Below are 25,484 nucleotides of genomic sequence, written 5' to 3'. Positions count from 1 at the left end.
GTTCAAACCTTAACCAAAGTAAATTCTACGGGGGACAAAGGGAAACTATCTCTCCCTGAAAGCGAAATTATTCTCACCTTTCCTCCAATGACAGTGATCCAATATACCATTTGTTCCATTGAAAAACTAACCTTAGAGGCCATATTCCGAGAACAATATGACTCGCAGAAAATTGTGAGGATATATCTATAAAAAAATGACATTATTTTAAAATTTGTAGAAAATAATAAAATATGTTTTAGAAATTTTAATTTTCTTTTACAATACAATTTTTTTTGTCGTTTTGATGTTATAAATGATAAAAGAAATATTAAACCCATAAGAAGACTGATTAACCTTTGTACCTAGAAAAAGATGGAATAATTATCATCTATCTACAACAAATGAGATTCATTATTTGTAACATTTTTCCTAAGAGAAATTTTTTAATTTATTAATATATAAATTACTTCTGATTCTTTGCTCAAGTAATAATAGAAAATCTGCAACCTTAGCTATTTTTATAGGTTGGTGTTTCTACATTTACGTGAGATGAAATTATCAAAGAAAAAAAATAAAGGGATATTTTATATTTTCCTTCAAACGAAATTTTATAGTTACCAAACGAAACACTATTGGAATATTCCAGTCAACTCACAGGCAAAAATTAGAGTAACGACTAGACTATTGCTCTCCTGCCAATGTTCCATTCAACTAAAACCATTTAACTTACACAACTAGTTACAACTCCATAAATGCCTTCACCCCAGCTTAACCAACCCAAAAAGGAATTTTTTTTGTATTTAAATATTTCATTCAGATAGAGATCAAACCACATAGGCCTATGCAGCATTACTTAATAAACATTCTCAATTTCTCATAGAAATAAATTATACTTATTACCTTTTTTCTTACTACCAAATCTTGACAGTTAATTTCTGTCAATCTAACAATTATAATTTATTAGATCACACTTATTAATTAATTATTAATTTTCAATAAATTATAACTGATAAATTGACGAAAATCAATAGTTAAGATTTGATAGTAAAAAAAATAGTAAATATAACATTTCCCTTTCTCATAAACTAAAATATAGCATCATTTTTCATGCTTCCAACTTTTAACCATTTCACACACCATATATTGGCCAATGCGATAGTAGTACTTCAAAACTCGTAAGGGTAGAAATACTATCCCACATAAACAAATCAGAATTTAATGCAATTTACAGTAAGCAACAGTTAAATAGGAAGACCCCACAGTCAAAAGTTAATCTACAGTAACGAATTCTCAATCTAACCTAACAAGTTAGTACATATAAGATCATCATAATGACCAATGAAACCGGCTCCCAGCAGGCCCACCGCAGAACATGACCCATCCAATTAAGACATAACTGTAAGAATCTCGAATGAATTCAAAGAAGCTAAATCCAATTGCTCATAGCAATGCTCGGTCTAACCATCATGCCTACAGATGGAGAATAGATATGCATTACAATTAGACAGAAAGAAGAGACAGGAAAGTAAATATTTGATGCATTCGATGAACAAAGAAATAATTTGCAAGTGTTCTATTGCAGAAGACATAAATAAATCATTCGCCCCCTGATGGCACATACGTAACATATAAACAAGTATTGACATTCGGGCATACGTTGTGTGATGCATATTATGTCATCCTATTTTATTTCATACTACTTATTTAGGAGTATTCCACAGTAGAACTAGAGCTCAATGGCTTCTCTATTGATTCTAACTCTCTTAATCTTCAGAATTCTACTTCAACTGCCGGTTCACACAGCAATCCCTGGTTCGCTCTTTAACAAATCCCATGCAACTTCTTTGAAGAAAGCCAGTAAGAAATTATTCTTTTCTTCATTAATTACCACATTAAACTACTGATTATAGGCATTTACAGATAATAAAACTACTGAGTATCAGCCTAATGTTAAACAAGAATAAACAAAGCCATTCCTTTAGATGCAAAATTCATCAATAAATATGTGCAAGACACAAAAAGAAAAGAGACAACTATGAGACTTGAACGTGGTTGAAAAAACCGGACCAGCCAGTTCAACCCAAAAAGCAGTTGGCGTCCTGTACAATCTACCCACAAAACTAGATGCCCAAAGAACAAATAAAACCATTTGTAAACCGGTCAAACCAATTTAGAGCTTTGAAAAAAAAAAATAGCCCATACAATGTCGTTTTGAGGTCTTTTTAAAAAGGACAATACAACATCTTAAATAATATGTCATGTTTTGGACTTATTAAGTGTAATCCTTAATGTTACGAGCTTATGAATATTATGTCTATTATTGAACTTGAATATGGTGTCGTGTTACTTGATTATTATTTTTTTGAAAATATTCTAATCGGTTCATTAATTCGCAACTAGTCCTATTCGGGGCAGGGGCAGGTCCAGGATTAATGTTTTAAACCTCTCTCATAAGTGGTACTACGGAGGATCGAACACATGTTCCCACCCCCACGATTATAATGTATATTATTGCATCAGTAGGTTGGTTTATTATTTAATATATTGTATAGATAATATATATATATATATATATATATATATGAGGTAGGATCCTTTGACACCTCATCTGAGAGTCGTTAGATCAAAAAAGATCAATGGTGTCATATGCTTACAAATCAGAGCCGTTGATTTTTTTGATCTAATGGCTCTCAGATGAGATGTCAAATTTCAAATTTGTCACTGGTGTCAAAGGATCCTACCTCTATATATATATTGTTGAGATATATAAAACCATTAATGTAGCCTCACCCAACAGCTTAAGCTTTTGGGTTGAATTGGTTCTTTACATGGTATCAAAGCCTCGTGTCCCGGGTTCGATCCTTGCCGCCCCCACTTTCTTTCAAGTGGAATTTCTTTGTTCGCACAGGTAGGTGAGTCTGTGCATCGTCCACCCTTCAAGCCCAATGGGCTCTCGTGTGAGGGGGCGTGTTGAGATATATAAAACCATTAATGTAGCCTCACCCACCAGCTTAAGCTTTTGGGTTGAATTGGTTATATATATATATATATATATATATATATATATCACCATTTCAACCACCTTCACTGGTTCAAAGACCGTTCTGGTTTTAATTCAACAAATAACCAAGGTATTTGAAAATATGAAACATATATTAGAACAAAAAACCAAGAATGAGCACAAGTAATGAACCTGCTTCTTTTTCTTCTTAGGTCTTCTCTTTCTCCGAGGCTTGTGAGCATCAGAGTTGGAGCTTAGACTACTACCATGACCTGTGCCTGATCTTGAGGGTCCCCTGACTTTGAAGTCTGAGCTGCTTTTGCTATTTGATGTGTTGCTGGATGTGGAAATCTCAGATCTATGCGTAGATGAATTTTGGCCTGAAGACGACCCAAACCTTGACAACTTCTTGTTTGAAGGGCGAGGAGGGGGCATCAAAGCTCTAGCAGAAATCTGCCTCTATAAAAATGGGTAAAGATATTTACAAATTGCAAAAAATAGTTTGTGACTATCTATTTACTATTATGGAAAATTGGAAATTAAAACAATAAAATTACTACTCATACTGCAGACCTGATTCTTTTCATCACTGGACATGCCAGATACAACTTTGCCAGAAGCACTAGAAGCCTGCTCTCTGCAACCAATAGAAAATTTCATGAACTTGAATTCATCAAAATAAAACAGCATATATGTTTAAAGCATCTCAATTGGCAATGAAATTCCAAAAAACAAAGTTTATTGAATATTTCTCTAGCATACCATTGCAACAGATGCCAGAAGTTTTACAAAAGAAAATACAGCTTCCATTTCATTATTACCAACATAAATAACACAGGTTGATTCAGTTACTCTCTTTTTAACATTATAATTATCTTTGCCTTACTGCACGGTTAGATGAGTTCTCATTGATATAACTGCTCAAGTATTGAAACATCTCTGCTCACCTTGTGCTTTTGTCTGTCCATTCATCATCTGCATCTGCTTCATCACTAGAACTTCCAGCAAGAAAAAAATCATCATCACTCAGATCCAAAAGGCCATCATCCTCACTGCCAGTCTCTGCGAAAGTAGCATGAAAACTTGTTGACGTTTAATTGAAAAGGAATAGGCCACAAACACAAAGGCATATTTATAAATATGAACCAAAGCCACCCAGTTTTCCTTTTTTTTTATTTGACAAACCATGTAATCCGTCCAATCATCAACTTCAAACATAGCCCATATAACTAAAACCAAGTTCTCAAAACAACATTCTAAAGTTAAAATCATATGAATCTGAGAAGGAAAATATTAATTAAATTATGCTAAGAATAAAATTAATGAACCTTCTAAATCCTTGCCACTTGCAGCAGCTGCAATTAACCTGTCTTCAATCTGTTTGCGCAGCCCATTTCTCCTGTCAACCATCTCAGAATCATCACCTCCAGTAAATAAAGGAACATATTTCTCAGTCTTGGGAAAGTACTGCAGTTTAAAATTGAAAATAATAAGGGTTATTATTGATTAAAGAACAATGCAACAGCAAGTATAATCTATGTTATTTTCCAGAGACAGACCATAACATATTGAAGATCTTTTTTTAGAGCGGAGAGCTGGTCAGAAGAAACTTGGGCAGATGAAGAAGAAGAAGAAGAAGAAGCACGTTGCAGTTTCTCGAGACGTCTAATCCTTCTTTCAATTTTCCTCCTCTCGAAGAACTTGATCTTCCTGTCACGCAAGAATATTTTGCGTTCAGCAGCAAGGCGAGTATGAATTTCCTGCTGCCTCTTCAGTTCTTCCAACTTGTGTTTTTGTGCCTCTCTCACCTCAGCTGGCAAATTCTGCTTGAAATGAATCGAATCAAAAAAATGAGGTTAGGGTTAGGGTTAGGGTTAGGGTTGAGGTTACCTTTCTGAGCATGCGCTCTGCTGACCGAATCTGGTTTTTAAGGGAAACGTGGGGTTTGGGTTTCTTGGCGACGCTTAAAGCCTTGGAGTTGGATCGACGGCTTGCGGGGTTGACTCTCACGCGCCGCTTGTTGTAGCCACCGTGAGCCATGAATGCTGCTTCTCAGTTTACACTCGCTATCTCTATCTTTATCAAATCTCAATGCCCTTTTTTGCTTTCTTGATTAGGTTTATGTCGTTCTATTATTCTTCTGCCCTCATCTTATACTGCGGAACCGGTCGGAGGGAGTTATATACTAATTAGGGTACGGGTAAGCGGCCTACGGGTATAATGTAAGAATCACCCTATTATATTAAATAAAATAAAAATTTTAAGGATGTATTGAATTAAAATTTTAAAAAACTTTTTTGAGATAAATTTTTTTATAGATTTTAAAAGTCTATTTAGAATAGAGAGACCTTAAAGAATTTTTTACAATTAAGATTTCATAAAATTGAATTTTAAAGGATTTTAATAAAATTTATAAGATTTGAAAGGATAATATGAATTTATAAGATTTTAAAAAATCATATGAATTTTTAACAAATATTCAAAATTACAAGAGTCAATAAAAAATAACAAATAAATACAATGAAATTAATAAAAAAAAATTAAAACCTAATATAATTTTCTCAATCAGTAAAATATAATATAATTTTTAATAAACATTCAAAATTATTAAGCAACAGCTCTCCATATATCTAAAGTTATATTAGTCTTCCACACATTAGTATTTTCTTGTTCATGATCTTTGGTTTGATTAATGGATTGAAAATTATTTTCTTCATTTGGTATCAGATCTATACATATATGATTATAAGACCCAATTTTTTTAAATATTAAAATAATTCTAAATTTGCATATAAAACCTAAAGTTCATGATAAAATTTCGTTTGGAATTTTTTGCAATTGATATTGAAAACCTTGGGTTTTTTGTTCTACGTGATGAGAGTTTTCTAACCATATATCATATGCATGTTTTCATTGAATATTCTAAAAAAAATTGAATCTGAATTTCTGGATTTTATTACATGAAACTTTAGAAAATTTCTTAAAAAAATTTCAATCGATACATTGAAACCTTAAATTGCTTTGAGCCTTTTGAAAAACAAGTTTTTAGTTATCTATTGACACAAAAATTGTTTGAAATTATTTCCTATAGTGAAAGAATTTCGTTCATGAATGTATTGTTACGAAATATAGGGTTCATATTATGAAAATTTCAAACTTTCTTTAAATTGATATTGTTTCATGGTTGTAAAACGAAATTTGATTTGAGGGTTCCAGTTCCCCTGTTATTTTCCCATTGTTTCATGTTATTTTTAATACAAAGATCACACATTTTTGTGCCAAGAAAAATCGCGAACCATAGATTGAAAAGTCACTTTTTAAACTTCTAAAATCTCTCAAAAATATGCTGTTTTGAGATAAATTATATTAAAATCTAGTTGGTTTGTTGTTTCTGGGTTATTTTGTGATAAAAAACGCTCAAAATCTGCTATTTTTGAGTTTTGACGAAGCTCCCATGGCGGAACTTGATTTCGAGCGAGTCAATCTGCCAAAGGAAGAAAAAAACACTGCAATAGAGAAATTTCAAGAAATCGTAAGAGTTAGGGTGAGATTGTGAAAGATGCATCCTATTTACATTTCTCACTAAAAAGTCTCACGAAATCCACACCAATAGAAAATTCATTAAAATCTTTAGATTTTTGAATACCACAATATTGTTTTTCCATTAATTAAAATCTTGATTGAATACCAACGAATTTGGACGGAGTCTAAAATAATATTTTAAAATCTTAATCGAATACCACGTGACTTCTTTTCAATCATTTAAAATCCTAATTGAATACAAATGGAAATTTTTATCCAAAAACAATCCTTTGAAATCTCAATCCAATAGAAAAACCTATTTAAAAAGCACGTCTGGACTTTTTTTTTATATGTCGGACCTAAATACATACATACCGGCTTATATTATATTACTTATTTTAACTAAAATAAATTAAACTATTATTTTAGTAATTTTGAATAGTAAAGTAATATAATTTTAATTTTTTTAATTATTAAATATCTAATGAGCTTGTTTGGATCTTTTTTTAAAGCTAGAAGCTACTTATAAGCTAAAGTTAAAAAGAATAGCTTAAAAAAATGTAAAAGTTGTTTGGTAATTACATAAAAATTTTAGCTTTAAAGTTACTTAAATACATATATTTCAAGAAAACTATCACTTTCTATCTTTATATCTCTTCATTTTGTTTAAAAAAAGCACACAATTCAAAAAAAAGTAAATAAGAGCTTAAAAGGAAGAGCTTTTAGCTTTTTTCTTCATTATAAAAAAAAACTTTTCATTATAAGAGTTTTTCTCAAAACCTGTTTGGCCCAGCTTATGATTATAAGTAGCTTCTAGCTTTAAAAAAAGATGTAAAAGTTGTTTGGCATAAAAAATTTAGCTTTAAAGTTACTTAAATGGGCAATGCTTTTCTCATGCTACATGAGATAGTATTATCTCATGTAGAGACATAATTGGGTGGGTCCCACGGTTAAAAAAAAAAGAAAAAAGAAAAAGAAATGCTGACTCGAATTACGATGTATCTGTGACATGAGATAAAAAAAATTTATGTAACTTAAACATTTCTCTACTTAAATACATATATTTTAAGAAAACTATCTCTCTCTACCTTTATATCTCTTCATTTTTTAAAAAGCACACAATTCAAAAAAAAGTAAATAAGAGCTTAAAAGGAAGAGCTTTTAGTTTTTAGCTTTTTTCTTAATTATAAAAAAATAATTTTTCATTATAAGAGCTTTTCTCAAAACCTGTTTGGCTTAGTTTATAATTATAAGTAGCTTTTAGCTTAAAAAAATGATCAAAACAGGCACTTAATCAGACCAACAGGACTAGGTCAAAACTTTTATTTTTTAAATATAAATCGCGTTAGACTTATAGTTTAGACCTACACAAGACTAAGAGACTAGACCTAAAATATTTTACATAGACCTAAACAAAGCTAACAGATCAGGTTAGACCTAAAGTATTTTATACAAACCTAGACTATTTAAGTCAAAACTCAGCCGATTTACCTCCTAATTAGTAATATCTATATCATTATCACTGCAATGGTTATAAAAATTAAAAAACAAAAAAACAAAAAGAGAAGCAAAAGAATAAAATTTTAACCGTAATACTACTGAGAGTAATCCACTGTCTTTTTTTAAAAAATTAGAGGATATTTATTTAAAAAGTGAGTTGATATCTTATTTTATTGTTTATAAATAGTAATATGTGTTGTTATGATTTTTTTTAGAAGCATAAAATCTTTTATTTTTACATTTTCTTAAACTTCAAGTTTAATTTTTTTTATTTAGTTGTCTTTCTTTAATATATACTTTTTAAAATATTTCAATTATTTATTTAAAAAAAAAATCGTTTAATGAACAAGATACTTATTAACAAAAAGAAACTCTATATTTCAACGAGTTTGCAATTTTTTTCTTTAAATTTTTAAAATTAAGAAATTTTTTTGTTAATAATTTGAATTTTTATTTAGATTGAAATACTAAAGTGTATTCTTGTTAATATATATTTTAAAGAAAGTATAAAAAAAAATTATAATAAAATTATATATTAAAGCACTTACTCTTGAATATGTTAGATAAAAATGCCTAAACTAAGGTAAAAAAAATAAGAGTTCAAAGTTGACCCTTGGTATAACTTTATCTTTAGTAATTATAGAAAAATTCCAACACTAATTTTGGCTTCATCATACTTATTCTTAATGATACAAATATAAACATGACATACTCTTTTTCTCCAAAACAATTATCTTGGAACTCTATCATAGCATTTTGAATAAATTTCTATTTGTATGCAATTAAATTAAAAAGTTGTCAAGTCTCTAATTTTGTGATTTCTCATTTATTAAGTAAACAAAAATAAATACCTTTTTTTAAAATAAAAAAAAAATCAATAATAAGTTAATAACCATTTGCTAAATAAGGATTTCAAAGAATGCATGAAAAATGGTCATTTCAATTAAGGAACAAGTATTTGGAGGGTTTATATATCCAAAGAACGTGTAACAATTAATTCTGAATCAAGAATATTCAGTAATCCTAATTAGCAATAAATTGCCTCAAATTTTAGGGGTCAGAATTTTCCCAACATGATTAAGGCCTCGACATTACAAAATGATGGGTTGTTCTCCTTCTAGCTCAGATATGACTATCAATGAGTCAGTCAATTCAAGAGAGAGGAGTTCAGACTTGGGAACTGGATTGATTACCTGCAAATGGTAAAGGTATTATTAATAGCATGCATGTTCAATTGAATGATTCCAAAATAAATTTGAACTGCCATTAGCATACCATCTTCTTGTTTTTCACATAACCTATGGCTACTTCTCTCCTCAAATATGCTCTCTCGGAAAGCTCAGAAAATGATGGATTCTCTCCTTCTTTCATGTAAAGACTAATATCCTGTAATATGAAAACAAAGGTGAGTCAGCAGCAATGCTACATTGCATACATCAAAAGAAAAGTTAAGGCTCATGTTCTAATTTGAAGGCCATATACTTACTATACAGAATAAATAACATGTTTGGCACATAGGTTAATGTTGTCAATAACCCCAGCCAAATCAGTTTATCATATATTCATTTCATACTGTATATTATTATTATTATAAAAGGAATGTAGAGTCATAAAGGAAAGAATTCATCCATGAAATGAAACCAAAGACTGTTGCTCGGTCATAATGATTCATGTAAGAATACCTTTACATACATTACCTTCATGGGATGAATGTTTACAAAATAAAGTATCACAACATGAATAGATATTACCTTTACATATATTTCATCGCCCTCTGCATTTAGTACGTCTTTCCAAACTTCATTCAGTTCACTATTCTCGGCCACTGTTTTTCAAGTTCGAAAAATAAATTTAACATTGACACATAAAATAGACCGTAATAATTAAAGCTCAGCCAAGAAGAGAACAAAAATTAATGACCTTGAGCTGTTACAAGGCTCATTACTTCCTCTGCTGCAATGTAGGTCACTGATGGCTTGATTCTAGTAATCTGCAGCATTTTATATACAATTACCATCATCAAAATATAATGCAATCTAAACTTTGAAAGGTTGAAAAAACCCAAAGCAACAAGAAAATTACTTGTTTCCCCAATTTTGAATCAACTATTTCTGCAGCTAGATTTTGCACCTACAAAACAGCCAATATAATCCAACTTTGCTTTTCCTATCTACTCATAAGAATAACTAATATTTCAGAATAAAAAATTCTTATCAGCATTAAAAAAAGGTAAATTATCACCTTAACTCCAAGTTTTTTGCAGATATCTTCAGCAAGTAAGAGAGAATAAGCAGATTGCTTGTCTGCCTTAGACGGATCTGCAAAGAGAATAGTCAGTGGTAGGCCATTTTCAGCCACAAAAAAATTTGTGCATAATTACCTCCAAGAAGCCATTCTCTGTCAGATATGACAGCAATCGACAAAGGAACTTCTTCATTCTTCAAAGAATTCTGAATATTCAAAATAGTTTCCTCTAAGGTGTCATAGTCCATAGGATTTCCAATCTACCAAATTTGAAAGAAGTGAAAGATTGTATCAAAAGCCGGACCACACTAAAAGAAATTTGAATACATTAATTGACTGCATGAAACAATACCCTATGAGAAACTCGAACATTCTTGAGTTTGCTATGACCAGTGATGTTCCTTTCCCTAATAATCCTGTGATCCAATGGTGTGTCGGATAATACTTCCTGCATATTATTTATGGCCAGAAATGATAAATATTGAACTGCAATGGAATGCATATATAACCTAGGTCCTAGGAAAACAAAAAACCACACCAATATACAGTATCATAAACCCTAAACAATCTCTAATATCATGATTCTTCTTGTGGTTCAAAATTATGATCAGTTCACACCAGCAACAGAAGTATCTTGCTGATAGATAATGCATTTTAGGTTAACGCAAATATAGCAAAGAGTAAACCACCTTAATTCCTTAACAATGTTGTTTCACTTGATTGACAACATCAGGGTGCATTATAGACACTTGGAATCATACAATGATGGCACAACGAAAATAAGTATCATGATCAAAAGCTCTTGGGCTGATTATGAAGCAGTCAGAATATATATTTTGCTTTTCCCCTACACAGTCAGGCAATAAAATTTAAAATTGATGAATGGAGGGAGATCACAATGCTTTACAGGTCACCGCTTTATAATTTCATCACACACACATTATGTAGGGTTTTCCAAAAAATTATCAAATTTTCATTAAATTCCCTAAAACTTTTCAATACCAAGGTTAAGAGGCGAGCCTAGAACAGTGATAAAACTGTTTCTTTGTGACTAAAAAGTTATAGATTCGAATCCGAGAAACAGCCTCTTTGCAATTATGCAAAGGTAAGGTTGCATACAAGAATTTCTCTCACCACACCCTCGCTAGTCAGGGTTTAATGGGGAGTGATTTTTTATTTTTTATTTTTTTTTCAATACCAGGGTTGGAGATTGCTTAAGGTTTTATTTGTATTTTCAAACCTTACACTCACAAAAGTACATAGTCAACTAATATTCAGATATATAAGAACATACCAAAACACTGCCAGGACCAACCAGGATTGGACAATACTATGTCTTCATTTTACTATTATTGCTTTTTTTTTTTTTTTGTTCAAATTATACACTCAAAAGTACGTAGATCAACGAAGATTCCAACATATAAAAGAACATACCACAACACTTCCAGGACCAAGATAGTTATCATACTCTTGAATCATTTCTACAGCATCAGGTCGCCACCCAAGTAAAAGAATGCACTCTTTCGGTCCTACATTCCCATCTGATGCCTAGATGGTGATAACCAATAAAGGTTAACTTTTCAAATAGTATATATGGCATAGCGCTCATTCAAAGCATCTATATACAACATAGAACTGGAAGTCATACCTTGGAACGTGATCTGTTAGAACGTTTAACTATATTAGCAAGTCTTAATCTACTCAATTCAATAGCATTATCCACCTCCTTTTGAAGTACTTCCACGTTATGAATTCCGTGTTTTCCTTCTTTCCCATTTGGGATTACAACTTCTGCCTTTTTAATATCCTGAAGAGATCCAATGAACAATACCTAACGAGGAAATCTGGATGATATCAGAGCGTATACTTGTGAGCCATGAAAATTGACTTGTGAAAATAGAATCTAACCAACAGGCTTTGGTCCTGTCGGTCAACTGGATGGCTGTGCTTGGCAGTGACCAGGTTCAATACTAAAATGTATTATGCTCTAAATTAGATCTTTATCCAGTTTACCAACTTTTTTATCATTGAATTGTTCTGATTGTTATTTATGCACATAATTGTTGTATAAAAAGATCTGGAACAATAACCCATGCCCTTGCTTTTTCAGACAACCATTTAACTGTGGAACTCTCATAAAATCCAAGACAAAAAGGTAGACAGAACAGACATAATATAAATATGAATTAGACTCATTTATGTGTTAGTCTACATACTTTGTCGGTTTGCTGCAGAATTTCATCATCATTAGGGTGGAAGTATATTCTCCCACTGCGGTAAAGACCACAGACAACAGCCTGAAATAATATTAATGTAGAGAACATCGATGTAAAGTATATAATTGAAGTTTCCGGTCAAGAAATTACAATTGAAGAAACTAATTACCGCTGGAAATCTATGTCTTATTTGTCTGTATGTCATTCCTTCTAGATAAGCCAAGCTGCAAAGATTGAATACATTTTCTGCAAGTGAAAGTAATAAAAATTAGAATTCAGGGATAAATACATGTAGGTCAACAAGAAAATTCATAAAAGGTTTAACTGGTTTTCAAACAGGAGAATGCATTTCTCATGTTACACAAAAAGTGGGTGGGACCCACTAAGGAGAAAAGAGAAAAATAGAAAAAATGGGTCCCACCCACATCTTTTTGTGTGTGCATAAGATCAAATTATCTTATGATCAAATTATCTTATGCAACATGAGAAGTGTATTTCCCTTTCAAATATAAGACAAAAAATACAGGTCTACTTAAGTGTAGCACCAACTAGACTAGGAAATGGAAACCAAAACAAAAGTATAAGGCCAGACCAACAAAAAGACTAAAAAGGGGACACATTAATATGTCCAGATAAGGCAATAGCAACTAATTTAAAAATAGAAACCCGCAAAATGAGTAATTTGTTAATTACTAGCTCCAATTTACAAATTATTAAAAAGTATTTTGAACTTATCTGAATTATTCTGGTCGAGGATAAACAATATATAAAATATCATTAAAGAAAATTTAAGAAATAATTAAACAAGCAATCCTTACAAACATGACATGTATGACATGTAGAGAGCATAAATGCAGTACTTTGAAAATTTAGCAAGTGCCTGTAGATCTTTATAAGCCCCTTCTGCCGAGAACACTGAACAAATAATTTCGATGCAACATTTTCTACAGGCTCTACTTTCAATCCTGAGATTGACTTCAACAACTCACACGTCTTGGAACTTGAAACCTACATTCATTAAGAAAAACTCAAATGTTTTATTCTCTGCATATTTTTACTTTTCTCATTAGTTTCACATAAAGCTGCTCATAAGTAACATACCTCAACTATTGTGGGGACAGAATCCATCTTTGGAATTGGTTGAAGGGCTAAAACAGAAAGAAATGCATCTGTGTCAACTTCATACCTAACATATAAAGGATCTGAAATCAATACACTTCATTAAGGTGAAATTCAGTATATTTCAAAGATAACAATCAATTTAAGTAAAAACTAATTACTCTACTAAAACGACTTAAGCTAGCTTTGTGGACAACTGAACATTAAGAGGCCAGTGTCATTAACCAACTATCCTGAAAGTTTAAGCTGTTAGATGAAGGCACATGAATAATTTCATATCTAAAATTCCCCTCATGCAAGAACCTTTTAAGCTTGAGACATGGATAGTGCACAAGTTGACCCTACCTTGAGCTAAAATTTAAATTTTATTTAGAAAAATTGGGACAATAGGTATCAAACCGTAGACCACAATCCACATGATCATAAAGGTTTGAATGGTTTTATATCCAATGCTTATATTAAAACAAGCAAGCAACTGGAAAATTAGTTTACAGAGGCTCTCACTAGAGTTAGAACTAAAGTAGTTGTAACATGCTGGGCTTGATCAATTGTGATCTAGCAAGATGGGAAGTGTTAGAATGAGTCCCTGTTTTATTGGGATGTGGAGCTTACACTAATATACACTTACCCAAAGTTTATGTATAAATACATACACATGGAGCCTAAATACATATCCATAATAACTTTGGCAGACACTAATCATTAAAATTCAAACCAGTAACCACTATGCTTAAGATAATTATACTAGAAATTACATATAGCAGTTTTCTCTAACATCATTATATACCCTCTTCCACTTCAATAAAAAATTCATGAAAATAAGTCAATTGATTTTAATTTAAACCAAACCATAACCACATGTACCATTAACAATTAATCTAGATCAGCTCTTACCGATCCCCTTTTGTTGGCAGTATAATTATTGCACGTGCCTTGTTGGCTGCTGCTCTTTCAAATGATTTTGTTAAACTAAGGCTGCAACTGTAAAGCCAGAAACTTTATGTATGAGGCATCAAAGAAAACAAGTTTTAAAGCAACTTAACATATGAATACAACTCATTACTTTTGTTTTTACACAGTTTAGAAATAAATGCTGACTATTTTACATAGTTCTACAGCCATGTATGGACTAAGTTGGGAGCTTTACATAAATATTGGGTTTGTGAAATGTCCTTTGAATTGTTTAAAGCAGTTCTTATTAACTTTGAATGGTTTGGAAGGGCCAAAGAGAGCGAGTGTTATGGCGGTGCACAGTTTCAGTAGTTCTGTGGTGTATTTGGTTGGAGCAGAATGCTTGTATTTTTTAGGGTGCTTCATTGTTCTACTGCTGTTATGACTAGTCTTAATAGCTTCTTTTTGGTGTTCTTCCCTTGCTTGTTTGAGGTAACCTCTGAATCAAACATCAGTGGAAATGCAGTGCAGAGCTTTATTGTGTTTATGACCTTGATTGTTTTGTTGCGTTCTATTTTTTATAGAAAAAATATATATTATATAGAAGAGAGGAAAAATACAACTAGGGTGAGAATCGAAAACAGAAGAAACTAGATACAAGAAATACCATGTAAAGACTGAAGAGTGAAGCAAGGCTGCAAAATCTCTCTCATGTCAGTAAGTGCAACCCACTTGAAACAGATGAGCTGAACACTTAAAGAGGGCTACAAACATAATCCTATTCCTATTCTAAAGAAAATATAGGGGCAAAGAAACATCCATATCCTTAAAAATGCAAGAATTTTACTCCAACCAAGTGAAACAAATAATTGGATAAACAGCGCACTGCCAAAAAAAAAAAAATCTTGCCAAACCCTAGAACCAAAACATAAAAAAGAGCTTGGAAGTTGTGGGACAGACCCAAGTCGCAACAAGAACACAAAAGGGTTTTCAAGGAAAGTATTTGTCTTACAATGTAAAAACAAATATTTTACTGTTTCTGAATTGGTTGTGCACACAACAAAAATATCAGGATTTGCAGAAACAAAGATAGTTTACTGTTTCTGAGTTGTTTGTGCACATAACGCATTAAGCAGGAGAATTATGAGGCCTCCAAATCTATAACATCGTTAGTATTAATCCTGATAAGTACCACTGTTCAAAATTTCTGCAAAAACACATTATACCCCAAAACTTGGGTTTTAGTTTCTGGTGTGTATCTAATTTCTAGAGCAATTTTCCATGGCAGGTATTGAAACAAAAATGACAAATAATCAACCTCGTTAGTGACAAAAAAAGCCATATCATCAGCACTGTTAAGTGAAGGTAATGGCGGTTAGGGATTTTCCTTAATTGCTCTTATTACAAAACGAAGCCGAAATTTCTCAACCAAGTAAATAGTAAAGAAAAATCTCTGGGCAGTCCTAAGCAAAGAAAAAACATGGTATTTCTACAAAACTTGCTTCCATGATTAAAATAAGGAAATTACCCAGCATCAATACCTCTTGGTAAGGACATCAATATGAATTAAATCTTTTGCAAGATTGTCAGCTACCCTATCAATCTGTTTTCTTGGAAGATCAGACATAAGAAGGATTCTCTGCCTCCTGCATAGAAATGAAAAAGGCATATTACAGAAGCCAGCAATCAGAACACAAGACAAGGGCAATGGGCAACTACCTTGTCTGAACCAATTACCTAGCTGTAGCTGTGCCTAAGCGGACAGCAAATCCATGGTACTTATTTAGCTGCTTTAATATGAAAGGAAGATGACTATTCATCCCACAAATAATGATATGATCAGTCTCCAGAACTTGCATTTGGGCTCCTTCCCTGAGCCTTTGCATATTATTCTGTTTGAAGAATTACAATTAATGACATGCACAGAATAATATACCTTAATAAATGCATAATGCTTCAGATTTTACCCTAAATTGTTCACTCATCGTGCTTAGAAGGCGAGAGTAAAACAATATACCCCATATTGCAAGAAGAAAGCCAATAACACGCTCAATGCGTGTTGAATGCTGCACGCCAACAAAAAGTATGTTATTGGTTACACAGGAAAGGCTTGTAAACAATGTCAAAGGAGTCCATTAAAAAGACATCATGAAGTCCATAATAAGACCAACATACTTTTAAATGAGTAGATGATGAACAAAGACACGCCCAGGCCTCCCATAGACAATCTTCCAAAGAACGTTGATTACCCCTGAATAGTTTAATATTGACCCATATTAACAAACATATATAAGCACTACAGCAGTGAAATCAAGTACTAGTCCACCATAACTTTCAGCTGCCAGGACCTAACTAGGTTGGTAGCAAAGTGGACAGCCATAAAAATAAATCTCATAACTCAATCATAACAAATAGAAGAACGTGAGTACCATAGGTTTTGAATTTAAGTAAAAAAGAAAGATTAAATATTTCTTTTCTTCTTGTCTAGGCTTCCAGGGAGTGGAGACAATTCCATTTACAGTAAGGAAACCAAAATATAAGAATGGTTTAATAAAATTTATCCATGACTACCTGAATTTGAAGAACAGGAGACCACCAATGACAACAAATGAGAAGCAAGCTAAAAGGAGCACCACAAAGAACCTGAAAGAGTCCATATGCTTCATTCAGACAACAAGCATGTATATCCTTACTTTTTTATACCAGGTAATAGTTTGAAAAATAAACAAGACCGATTCGCTCCATTCATAGAATAAAGCTGCTTAAATTACACATTTTCTACTAAGTCTTTAGACAAATTCTCAGTTACCCTTCATGGCCTCAAATAAGTAAGCTTCCTGGTAAATTACACATTTTTTTACCAAGTGTTCAGACAAATTCTCAGTAACCCTTCTTGGCCTCAGATACGTAAGCCTCCTGGTAAATTACGCAGTTTTTACAAGACAAATTCTCAGTAACCCTTCTTGGCCTCAAATAAGTAAGCTTCATGGTCCCTTCGAATAGCTGCAACAGAGTAACCAAAGTGTTCCAGAAACATAGCACCCAAGGGAGCAATGTAACTTTCCTACCTAAAGGTAATTCTAAAGAGTGTATTGATCCTTAAACATTTTTGTGCTTCTTTCTAACCATATGCACTTAATCCCCATAAAAGAGGCATGTTTACATTCTGCTTTTTTTTCCTGAAAGCTCCTGAAATGAATCACAACAGTTTTTCCAAAAGCCTCCTGCAGACTCATGTCTCATATTATAAATCAAAATATCTTTCCAATTCTCCAAGATGAATATAGTGCAAGCATAGATGACCATAAATCCCAAATGCTGCCATTCTTTCACAAAGAAAGTTGGTTTCCGGATACAGTAAATTCATGAACATTATAAACCAAATTAATAATAAAATGGCAACCAAGTTATGAAGTCATCCCTACGACAAATAAACCATTTTAGCTTGACAACAAACTAAAAGTACACACCTATGGAATTCATTTGCAAGATGACATATATAGCATATTATTTGCCTTTAAGCCCTGTCACATCAACAAATTGATGCTTCTATATTGATACAATCATCTTATACCAATATAATTATAAACACACCAAATGCAACTTACAAGGCTTTAGTCAAATAGGGAGCTTAAAATTTATTAAATAACCAGTAATAGAAAAGTTCTCAGCCAAATAAATGATGAATTGAGTTTTCCTAAAAAAAAAATGATGCAGTGATTAACTTACGTGGCAACATTTCTCTCAAGTTGGATGTTAAATAAGTACAACAACCGTGCTAAGCTCCATCTAATATCATTAAAAGATGGCAAGGACACATCTAATTGAAGCGGCTTAGGTTTGTTCAAGGCATTAGAAACACAAGCAAGAGGCAAGCTTGTTGCACTAAGAGTCTGAAGCACATCTGGAAGTATTGCTTGGACAACATTTACCATCAGATCAAAAAACTTCTTATGTGTCAATCTCAGCATTAAGTACAATGACATGGGTTGTATCATGCTTTTAGCCTGTGGACCCTGCAGTACATAGAGTGTTTTGAGAGATTTAGCAAACACTAAATAGTAAATACTGCAAAGTCTAACAAGCCAAAACCTAATAATACATACATTAATCCAACATATTTAAGCATAAAACAACCATGGTACTGACATAAACAAAGAATTTGAAGAAAGTTTATATCCATTAACAAGAATATTTATTTCATTTTTACACAATAGTCCAAAGATCCAACTGATAACATAATGCAAACATTGTCATAATTTGTTCAAAGAGCATAATAAACAAATACTTCAATAAAAACACCTTCAAACCTGCACATAAGTCAGCTTTATAAACCTTCCATAAGTTATAAATTGATGAGCACATCAAACCACAAGTCCACTATGATTCAGCAAATATTACAACTCAAGACAGGTATATAAGTTCCATTATAGAATTGGTCATAAATGAAATACAAACTTCCGTACTTCCAAAAAGTCAGGCTGACCTAGTGATGATACAATGTAGCTCTCTAGGTATAAAGATGACATTTTTAAGAAAGCTCATTCAAGTATCAGAAATTCAAAGCGATGTCATTATCAAAAAGAATGAAAATTCAGGTCCAGAAATAAAAGGAATAATGCTAAATAAACGTCTCAGACAAGAATCTTTTGAATATCCTTTGAGAAACAGCTTTAAAAATTTGAAAAACACCATAACGAATTAACGATGTCAAAAAGGAAATCCATAGAAGTTTGATGCATGAACTTATCCACAAAATTTTCAACATTACATTTCAGCAAAGACACAATAGCATTGTAAACATCATACAACTACCCAAAACATCTTCCCCTTCTTCCTTCCAAAACCTCCAATAGGAGTGAGCAGCAACCGCACGACATTTGTCAGCTGCTCACTCAAATGGCAAGTAGCTAACAGTCTAACACACATGCATACATACTGTAAAGAACCAATTCAACCCAAAAGCTTACGCTGTTGGGTGAGGCTACATTAATGGTTTTATATACCTCAACACGCCCCCTCACACGAGAGCCAATTGGACTTGAAGGGTGGACAATGCACAAGCCCATCTACCTGTGCGAACAAAGAAATTCCACTTGAAATAGAGTGGGGGGCGGCGAGGATCGAACCCGGGACACGAGGCTTTTGATACCATGTAAAGAACCAATTCAACCCAAAAGCTTAAGCTGTTGGGTGAGGCTACATTAATGGTTTTATATATCTCAACACATACAACTAACTATTGCAAGTCAAATTACTGAGTTTTAGAATGGCAAAACAAATGACAGGAATGTCAAAAAGATAGTGCTTTGTGTTATCTCTTATGCATTAATAAACTAGAAACATAAATAATATTAAGCATCATAGAACAAACAAAAGCCTAAATCTTAGACTTCAGCTGTCCATCTCTCATTTTAAAATATGGAAAGTAAATAAAGGATATTTGTGTTCACTTCTAATTCCCATACGCCACTAAGTATAATTGGATTAGCTTTTTATGGCATTCATTTAATCTACGATGTGCCATCTATACTTAGAGCATCTTCTTTTGATTAAGTTCAGAAATGTAGGCCCACATACCAAGCAACGATGGTGCCATTTACTAACACATTCTCTATATGGATATGTTTTAACAGAGGGTTGAAGCTACTCGGAAATAAGAAAAGTAGTCAAAGGCACCCTTCCGGTGCTAAGGACCAAAAAAACAGTAAAATATTTTACTTTTATGCATTAAAAACAGAGTGCACGTTACTCTGTTGTGCGCATGAAACAGTAAAGAGTGTGTACAGTCTGTACACAAAAGAAAACAGAGAATTAAAAAAGAAGGATAAAATCCATATACAAATAGTTATTGTGACACAGAAATTGCATAAGTAACGAAGAAGAAAATAGGAATTCAAAAAAAAAAAAAAAAGTTATAAGACTTTTATTCTTCTTTGTCGGCGGTGCAAGTTAATACATAACGTCATACAAGTTATAGTTGGCATTCATCCCCCATTGCAAATATTGGGCTTATTATGTAATGAGATTAAACTAATAATCCAAACAGCATTTCCAAAAATCCTTACTTGTGTAAAAGAAACAGCAAAACATGGAATATGTTTAATAAGCAATCCTACAAGCAGTTTTTTCTTCTTTTTTTGGCCAACATCACTATAATTTGTTTTCCTTTCTCTATTATCAGACACTACTGACTGGGACATTAGTGCTTAAAATATAGTTGCTCACATGCACAACATTCTTAAAAATCAGGAATATGGATAAAAAACTACAATAATATTAATCAACTATAACTCTAAATAAGTGATACATCATCAGATACAACGTTGAAACTGCATGTATGAAAAAATATATATATATATATATATAAATAAATTGCCAAAAGTATAAATACCAGCACGAAGGGAAGGAACAATGTGCACTGAATCCTAAGAAAATAGGACAATTACTATATATATCCTCAACAAATTTATATAATTAGTGTTCTCATACATTTCTTACCTGACAACCATTATTATTTTTGTCCATCCAAATGCACTTGGTGTTCAAATTTTCCGGAACATGTTTACAAGTGTTGGAATTTGACTCAACTTCTGACCCGTGAGAAACATCCTCCCATCTCCCTATAAATTATTTCACCAATTGACCTCTCAGTTTTACATAAGAACAGCCAATCAAATCAGCTCATATAAATTATTTCAAATCAAACAAGAAAGAGCAGATATTATGGGCAAAAATAAGATGGACAACAAAAAAGCACATATTAAAAAACTGAAATAACATAATTAAATTCTGCCAAAAGAAAAGGAGGATTAAAGAATAATAAAAGTTGATTACAGATCAAAGACCTCCAGTAAAACAATGTAGAAGCTCGTGGAAAATAACAAATCCAGAAAAAAAAATTGAACAAAAAAGAAAAGGAGATAGAAAACAATCTATAAACATCTTGCAAAAGACAAATCCATTAAGAAAGGCACTAAGATCTACCCAATAAAAAAAAATTAAAAACCAAAGATATGCTGGAAATGAAGTTTCATAATTATGACAGTATGAATCATTAATTAGCTTTTCACATTTGGTGAAGTTTCTTAGTGTGTTATATGCATATATCATGAGCCCAATCAGAAAGCAAGTGGAAGCCTCCTTTATTTCTTATGAAGCTAGCATAGTTAACAGATGCTAGACATCTATTCAGAAACAGGAAAAAAAACAGCCAAAACCAATAAAAGCTTTAAAAAGATATAGCTGAGGACTGGTTTGAAACCTTTGATAAAATACAAATATAAAATGAAAATTCAAGATCAAATAACTTTAAACAATGTAAGACTTGTGACCCTATCAACGCTGTTTAAAAAGAGACAAGATGACATTTGTTGGATCACTCATTTTACAATTTCATAGACACAAGAAGAAGAATAAAAGAGTGTACAACACATTAGAACTAGTCATAAAACAACTAATAAACTTATCAAACCATACGCAACGGCCTTTTCCCAAATAATATTATAGAGGATGAATAGAAGCAGGTAGATGGGCAAAAGTAAGAGAACTCTAGCTCGGCATCCTATGGGATTTGATTATTGACTTGCCTCTGTCCCAAGTCATATACCTCAGCAAATAAAAGTAGCATCACATATCGTCTATTCCTCAGAATGACAAATGATGGTTCTTATTAATCTCAAATGTTTGCAATCAATTGAAAGTTCAAGTAGTGCCCCATGATGAAATATGAATAACCCAAATATCAGTTTGTCAAAGAAAGCCAAAAATAACACAACTGTGTCCATGTAACTGGATGTTTTGTACAAATATTTGTTGACAAAAAAAGTGACCAGGAGAAGAAAATTATACATGACAGCCAACTACGGAGGCAAATAATGAATCCAAAAGCTGAACCGGGATAAAGAAAGTGAAAGAATGAATTTCATCAGTCAACTACAAGAAATACTAATGGGCTGAGGAGTGAGGACTAGATCAGTAACATAAGAGCAGTATAAACAATGAACCAAGTCATCAAAAAATCCAAAATCACAGATAAACTCCAATTGTACAAGCTTGAGACAGAGCTGTAACTCATGAGAGAAATGATTAATAAAAAAAAAAGGCAGTCAATTACAGACTAAGGCCATTTCAGCTATTCAGAGTTATACAAAAAAAAAACTTTAGTTCACTGAAATTTGGATTATCTCTTGATACTAATGAAGCTAAAAATAATATTTAAGTAGGTACTTAAATCTCTTTACTCAGTTTTACGATAAACAAGAAGTCAAGAGCATCTTACCCAACACAAACTCAATATTGACTGACTAAGTTTAAGATCTTGTATGCTCAAACAAAGCAGCATTATTTAATCTTTGAGCTCTATTATTGTTTTCTCTTGACTCAGGGAGCTCACCTTCACTGTATGCTCTAAAACCATGTGCATGCAATGCTGAAGATTTGATCAAGCTGAAGTGGCAAGGCGTAAACTTCCTGTGAAGCATCACCAGCAATCAAACAAAGAATTTTCCAAACAACATATTCAATTAAAATCTAGAAAACCCAATTGATTGTTTAGCAATAGTGGAATGGATCATAGGTACTCCCTTGAGGATATGCAAATCCATTGAAGTCGACATTAAACTATCATAAGTAACATAAATTACTAAACAACATAAATTACCTCGTACTGTGGGTGGTTGTTGAGAAGTGGGTATGTCTTGGAAGTCGAGGTGAAGGTAGAATCCATGGGTGACAAGTCTGCAAGTGATTGAGAAGCATAGGTCCTTCTTTCGGTGACTCTGAGAGAGGTCAATAGGGTCTTACAGTAAAAATGAGATTATGATTCCTCGTTATTGTTCAAGTAAAATAACGTTGTATTTACCAAAAAATAATAATAATAACGTTGTACGGTTGTACCAAAATACAAAAACAATTTACAAAAGCATGAATATGATGTCACAAAAATAGATAAATAAAAAATCATAATTTGGAAGGGTGAACAATCGCTTTCTCGGTTTGGACCTACTTACATATGAATTATGAAGTGGAACATACTAACACATGTTCCACAATTCTGTCACAGAGACCTCGTGGACCACGATTCTGTGATGATTCACTGAAAAGATTTTGGGATGAATCTCAATCCACCATCTGGTCACAAATGAATAACCAGCATTATTTGTTCATATTTTTTAAAAAAAACATTATTTGTTCATATATTTTTTTTTTAAAAAAAACATTATTTGTTCATATTTAATGTCTTACAATCGAATCAAAAATATAAAATATAATTCGCTTCTATATATGTACTTTTATATATTAAATTAGGGATAACTTATTTTACCTTTTTTTTTTGTCTGCTTAACTTTGTCTACTACTCTTTTAACACTATTAGGGTATGTTTGGTGTGACGTATTAACGTATAAGGCTTGATAGTATAAATTTATACTATACGTTATGATATTTTCACTTGTTTGGTGTGACCATCGTTTAGTATAAGTTTATACAGCAGAATCCCATTAATATATCAAAACGATGTATAACTCAATCCGGCCTAAAAGGGAGGGATAAGGCCTGATAAGATATTAATGTATTAACATCGTTGACCAGTGCAATTCTCAAAAATTAATATATTATTTTAATATTAATATATTAAAATAAAAATTAAATTTTCAATATATTAATTTCTAAAATATTGAATATTTTTATTTTTATAAAAATTAATTTATGTTTTGGACACATTAATCAATAAATTTTTATAAAAATTAAAATCATATGACATTTTTTGAAGAATTATATAAATTTTTATTAAAGGATATTTTTATTAAAAATATTTATTTTTATCCTATATAGCATTATACATTGGATTATCAAATACTAAGTGATATTATCTTATACAATATATTATTTTATACAATACCGTGCCAAACGCTGGATAGTATTAAAATTCAATCATATCTTATACTATCAGGTCTTAAACTATCAGGCCTTATCATATACTATGCACCAAACATGCCCTTAGATCAGAATCTCAATAGGAGAGAGAAATGATAAAGGTAGTTGAGATTATGATTTAATGATATTGGAGAGTGGTAGGCAGAAAAAAAAAAAGATAGATAGAATAACATATCTCATTAAATTAAGGTATTCTCTAGGTTAGGGTTAAATCTTTTAATTTACTGAAAAATATTTCTGCAATAACTACAAACAAGTTATCTGCATTAACTCCCAAAACAACGTCGTTTTGATGAAAGATTCAACATCAACATCAACATCACATTTATCCCAAATTAATTGGGGTCGGTGGTAGATGAACACACATGAAAGATACAAAACAGTTGAAAAAAAATAAAATAAAATAATAAAATAATAAAATAAAATAAAATATATATATATGTATATAAATAAATAATAGTAAAAAAGTAAGGGACAAGAAGAAGTGGGGGAGATGAAGGGGAAAAAGACTAAAAAAGGACCATCGGAAACATAGAAATAACAACAGGTCTAACCCTCCACCATACTTATAGCTTTTCTCCATTCCGTTCTAAGACATACCGTCCGCCAATCTATATCCCTCTCCATTAAATCTTGTTTTACCACCTTCCCCCAAGTAAGTTTCGGCCTACCTCTGCCTCTTTTTGTGTTGAGCTCTTGGTAACAAACTTCTGTTCTTACAGGAGCATCCAGGGGCCTTCTCATCACGTACCCAAACCACCTCAATCTATGTTCTCTCATCTTCTCGGCTACTGGTACTACTCCGACCTTTCGTCGAATATCTTCATTTCTTATCTTATCCATCCTTGTGTAACCACACATCCACCTTAACATCCTCATCTCTGCTACTCTCATCTTATGCTCATGTTGCCTATGTGTTGGCCAGCATTCCGCGCCATATAGCATTGCCGGTCTTACTGTCGTTTGATAGAATTTTCCTTTTAACTTAAGAGGAATTTTGCGGACACACAAAAACCCAGATGCACTGCGCCATTTCATCCACCCTGCACTGATTCTGTGGTTTACATCCTCAT

General features: G+C 32.2%; 2 protein-coding genes across 3 annotated transcripts; both read right to left on the bottom strand.

Annotated features, from left to right (window-relative positions):
- Nucleotides 1-1,078: 1,078 nt before the first annotated feature.
- On the bottom strand, nt 1,079-5,143 carry LOC133285753 (rRNA-processing protein EFG1-like). Of its 2 annotated transcripts, none has more exons than XM_061483034.1 (7): nt 4,874-5,143; nt 4,543-4,806; nt 4,312-4,450; nt 3,931-4,045; nt 3,557-3,620; nt 3,176-3,436; nt 1,079-1,452 (listed from the first exon to the last, which is right to left on the bottom strand). In XM_061483034.1, the coding sequence occupies exons 1-7, from the start codon at nt 5,021-5,023 to the stop codon at nt 1,447-1,449; spliced, it is 999 nt and encodes a 332-aa protein (XP_061339018.1). In that variant the 5' UTR covers nt 5,024-5,143; the 3' UTR covers nt 1,079-1,446. The 2 variants fall into 2 exon arrangements, with proteins under 2 accessions (XP_061339018.1, XP_061339017.1); XM_061483033.1 differs by having other exon boundaries at nt 1,080-1,452; nt 3,176-3,442.
- Nucleotides 5,144-8,934: 3,791 nt separating this feature from the next.
- Nucleotides 8,935-23,293, bottom strand: LOC133285748 (putative ion channel POLLUX-like 2). The gene is made up of 24 exons (XM_061483027.1): nt 23,138-23,293; nt 22,871-22,947; nt 20,977-21,098; nt 18,205-18,491; nt 17,047-17,118; nt 16,651-16,726; nt 16,443-16,541; nt 16,213-16,367; nt 16,017-16,121; nt 14,479-14,565; nt 13,567-13,651; nt 13,326-13,473; nt 12,635-12,711; nt 12,466-12,546; nt 11,898-12,080; nt 11,684-11,797; nt 10,602-10,697; nt 10,386-10,509; nt 10,247-10,323; nt 10,088-10,135; nt 9,926-9,995; nt 9,757-9,830; nt 9,281-9,391; nt 8,935-9,198 (listed from the first exon to the last, which is right to left on the bottom strand). The coding sequence occupies exons 1-24, from the start codon at nt 23,233-23,235 to the stop codon at nt 9,097-9,099; spliced, it is 2,568 nt and encodes an 855-aa protein (XP_061339011.1). The 5' UTR covers nt 23,236-23,293; the 3' UTR covers nt 8,935-9,096.
- Nucleotides 23,294-25,484: the final 2,191 nt, after the last annotated feature.

The sequence above is a fragment of the Gastrolobium bilobum genome, unplaced genomic scaffold (assembly GCF_033153095.1).
Source record: "Gastrolobium bilobum isolate Gb01-03AN ecotype WA unplaced genomic scaffold, APGP_CSIRO_Gbil_v1 utg1991, whole genome shotgun sequence".
In the NCBI taxonomy this organism is placed as follows: Eukaryota; Viridiplantae; Streptophyta; class Magnoliopsida; order Fabales; family Fabaceae; genus Gastrolobium; species Gastrolobium bilobum.
Note: the sequence above shows the minus strand (reverse complement) of the source record. Positions and strands in the feature narration are given on the sequence as shown.

Excerpts from the sequence above, each read along its gene's own strand:
- LOC133285753 (XM_061483033.1), bottom strand. The coding sequence starts at position 5,023 with ATGGCTCACGGTGGCTACAACAAGCGGCGCGTGAGAGTCAACCCCGCA. Across the intron at positions 4,807-4,873 it reads CAGAGCGCATGCTCAGAAAG|AATTTGCCAGCTGAGGTGAG; the intron begins GTAACCTCAACC and ends CATTTCAAGCAG. Across the intron at positions 4,451-4,542 it reads AAGATCTTCAATATGTTATG|TACTTTCCCAAGACTGAGAA; the intron begins GTCTGTCTCTGG and ends TTTAAACTGCAG.
- LOC133285748 (XM_061483027.1), bottom strand. The coding sequence starts at position 23,235 with ATGCTTCTCAATCACTTGCAGACTTGTCACCCATGGATTCTACCTTCA. Across the intron at positions 16,368-16,442 it reads CGATGAGTGAACAATTTAGG|AATAATATGCAAAGGCTCAG; the intron begins GTAAAATCTGAA and ends TTCTTCAAACAG. Across the intron at positions 10,324-10,385 it reads CAGAGAATGGCTTCTTGGAG|ATCCGTCTAAGGCAGACAAG; the intron begins GTAATTATGCAC and ends TTCTCTTTGCAG.